The sequence below is a fragment of the Apteryx rowi genome, unplaced genomic scaffold (genome assembly GCF_003343035.1).
Source record: "Apteryx rowi isolate R43461 unplaced genomic scaffold, aptRow1 scaffold_246, whole genome shotgun sequence".
NCBI lineage: Eukaryota > Metazoa > Chordata > Aves > Apterygiformes > Apterygidae > Apteryx > Apteryx rowi.
The window spans coordinates 1,080,277-1,082,280 of NW_020448819.1; the positions used below are offsets into that span (position 1 = coordinate 1,080,277).

The window sequence follows — 2,004 nt, forward strand, 5'->3', positions numbered from 1 at the left end:
AGCTCCCCCCCAAACTCAGTCCCCAGGTGCGTTCCAACGCGCGCAATTAAACACACACACGAAGGAGGTTTATATTACTGTATTTAGACCGTCAATAACTTAAAAATACGGCGAAATGTACATTATTTTTATTCATTTATTTTTTACACGTTCCGTTTGGTTTGTATGCGTTAGACATTCGCTTCGTGTCTGGAATAGCCAGGAGGGGAGAGCGCAGGGAGCGCGGCCGCGGGACGCAACGCTAAGCGCTGGGGGCTGGAGGGGGGTCGGGCTGCGGAAAGCGCCTACTGACCAACAGATGCGGCACGAAAGCAGCGGTGGCGATTCTACCCCGCACTGCAAATTAGGGAAAAGAACCCGGGATCTTACAAAAGTACAGTTAGAAATGGTAACCCTGAGGAACAGAAACAAAACAAAACAAAAAATCACGTTGTAAAGAACTGAAAGGGTTATTTACATTCACAAACTCAAGATTAAACCCTTTTGGAGAACAAAGCCTATAAGCCCTAATGCTGAATAAGTATCAAGTCTAGTTCACAGGTAGTTTTCAAAGGTACTAAAAAAATCAGAAGATTTTTTTCATACCTCCAGACTACAAAATCTGGTATACAAAATTATGTGCAGTCACTTTAAGGCTAATATACATTTAATGCAGGAAAATGACAGGCAGCATCTGAAATGCAAGTATCTCAACGTTTAAAAAACATGAAACCAGGATTTATCCAGAAAACAGCAACTAAGGGATCATTTCTCAAATAATTCCTACCCAGAGCAAGATTTTGGACATCAAGTCTACTGACATTTAAATAATATTTACAGTTCAGCTGTTCCATGTACAATATGATTGATCTGTTTTTTATTGTACAGTCTCATTTTTCACCATTTGTTTACAATATATAAAATAGTATTCGATCCATTAAAAATACATACAAAGAATTGTTTACTGAAGACGCCATGTACAAGCCATCTCTTGCATTTTTTCCTTTATTCGGTCAAACAGACGTCCTAACCAATACCACCGTTTGCTTAGTAGAAATAGTGGCTAAGAAATACCTCTTGGCATGATGAGATACAGTTGATTTAACAGGCCTATGTGTGCTGGGACATACCATTCACTAAACTCCTAAGTTGCTTTACTACGGTCTCTATTAGCTTCTGCTTGTCACGATCATTCTTCCTGAACTGAGCAAAAATGTTGTTCTTTTTGCTAGTGTCTTTCATTCTGGAGGAAAGAAAGAAAGAAAGAAGAAAAGCAAATGACACGGACACATTAGAAACATAATTTGAGAAGGAAAAAAATCCGTCTATTTAAATAGGTTTACTTTCGTTCCTCTTTTGATCTTTGTGTTAATAAGAACTGAAAGATCACAAAAGCTGTTATCTATGTGTTCTTAAATTAAACTTCGGCAATACGGAATTCGTTTTAACAAATATTACTTCATAAATCGCCTGTAAGTATTAAGCAAATATAGCCCTTTAGCAGGAAACTGGCCCTACCAATTGCGTGAGAAGCAAAACAGAAAATCCCTTACTACTTCTATGGTAAGCCCAGGCTCATTGAACGGGTGTTTTCTTCATCATCAAATTACCCCAAACCGTTATTGCTAGTCTCGAATATCAACGAATTTAAAAAACGAAAACTGGGAAATAAAATAAACTGGGGGGGGGGGAGTACGTTTTATAGTATAGGGGATACGTACCCTCTGTGAACTCTGCAAAATACATATCCATCGCAGGCAAGAGAGGAAAGAAAACACGGTTAGAAAAAATGCCTTTAAATCACAGGGCATTTTAGTTCGGTTTTATAAAGCAGGTTGATACTCGGCGGCGGAAACGCGTCCTCTTTTAACCGGCCCCTCCAAATCTGGCCGTCTGGGGCCGCTTAAACCCTCCAGACTTCCGACATCGAGATCGCACGCGTTTTCCTGGCGCAAAGCGGCAGCTCGGTGCGGCCGCGGGCCGGAGCCGGAGCCGGAGCCGGAGCCGGAGCGGGACCCGCGGAGC

General features: G+C 41.4%; 2 protein-coding genes across 2 annotated transcripts in view; both read right to left on the reverse strand.

The window, feature by feature from the left end:
- LOC112966521 (cytochrome P450 26C1) overlaps positions 1-956 on the reverse strand; it is a 9,532-nt gene extending 8,576 nt beyond the window's left edge. The window contains exon 1 of the mRNA XM_026066707.1: positions 945-956. Within this exon, the coding sequence (XP_025922492.1) occupies positions 945-956 (12 nt within the window). The remainder of the gene's footprint in view (positions 1-944) is intronic.
- Positions 65-2,004, reverse strand: part of EXOC6 (exocyst complex component 6) — a 108,517-nt gene continuing 106,577 nt past the window's right edge. Inside the window, exon 22 of the mRNA XM_026066671.1 lies at positions 65-1,224. Coding sequence (XP_025922456.1) covers positions 1,090-1,224 — 135 coding nt within the window. The 3' untranslated portion in view covers positions 65-1,089. The remainder of the gene's footprint in view (positions 1,225-2,004) is intronic.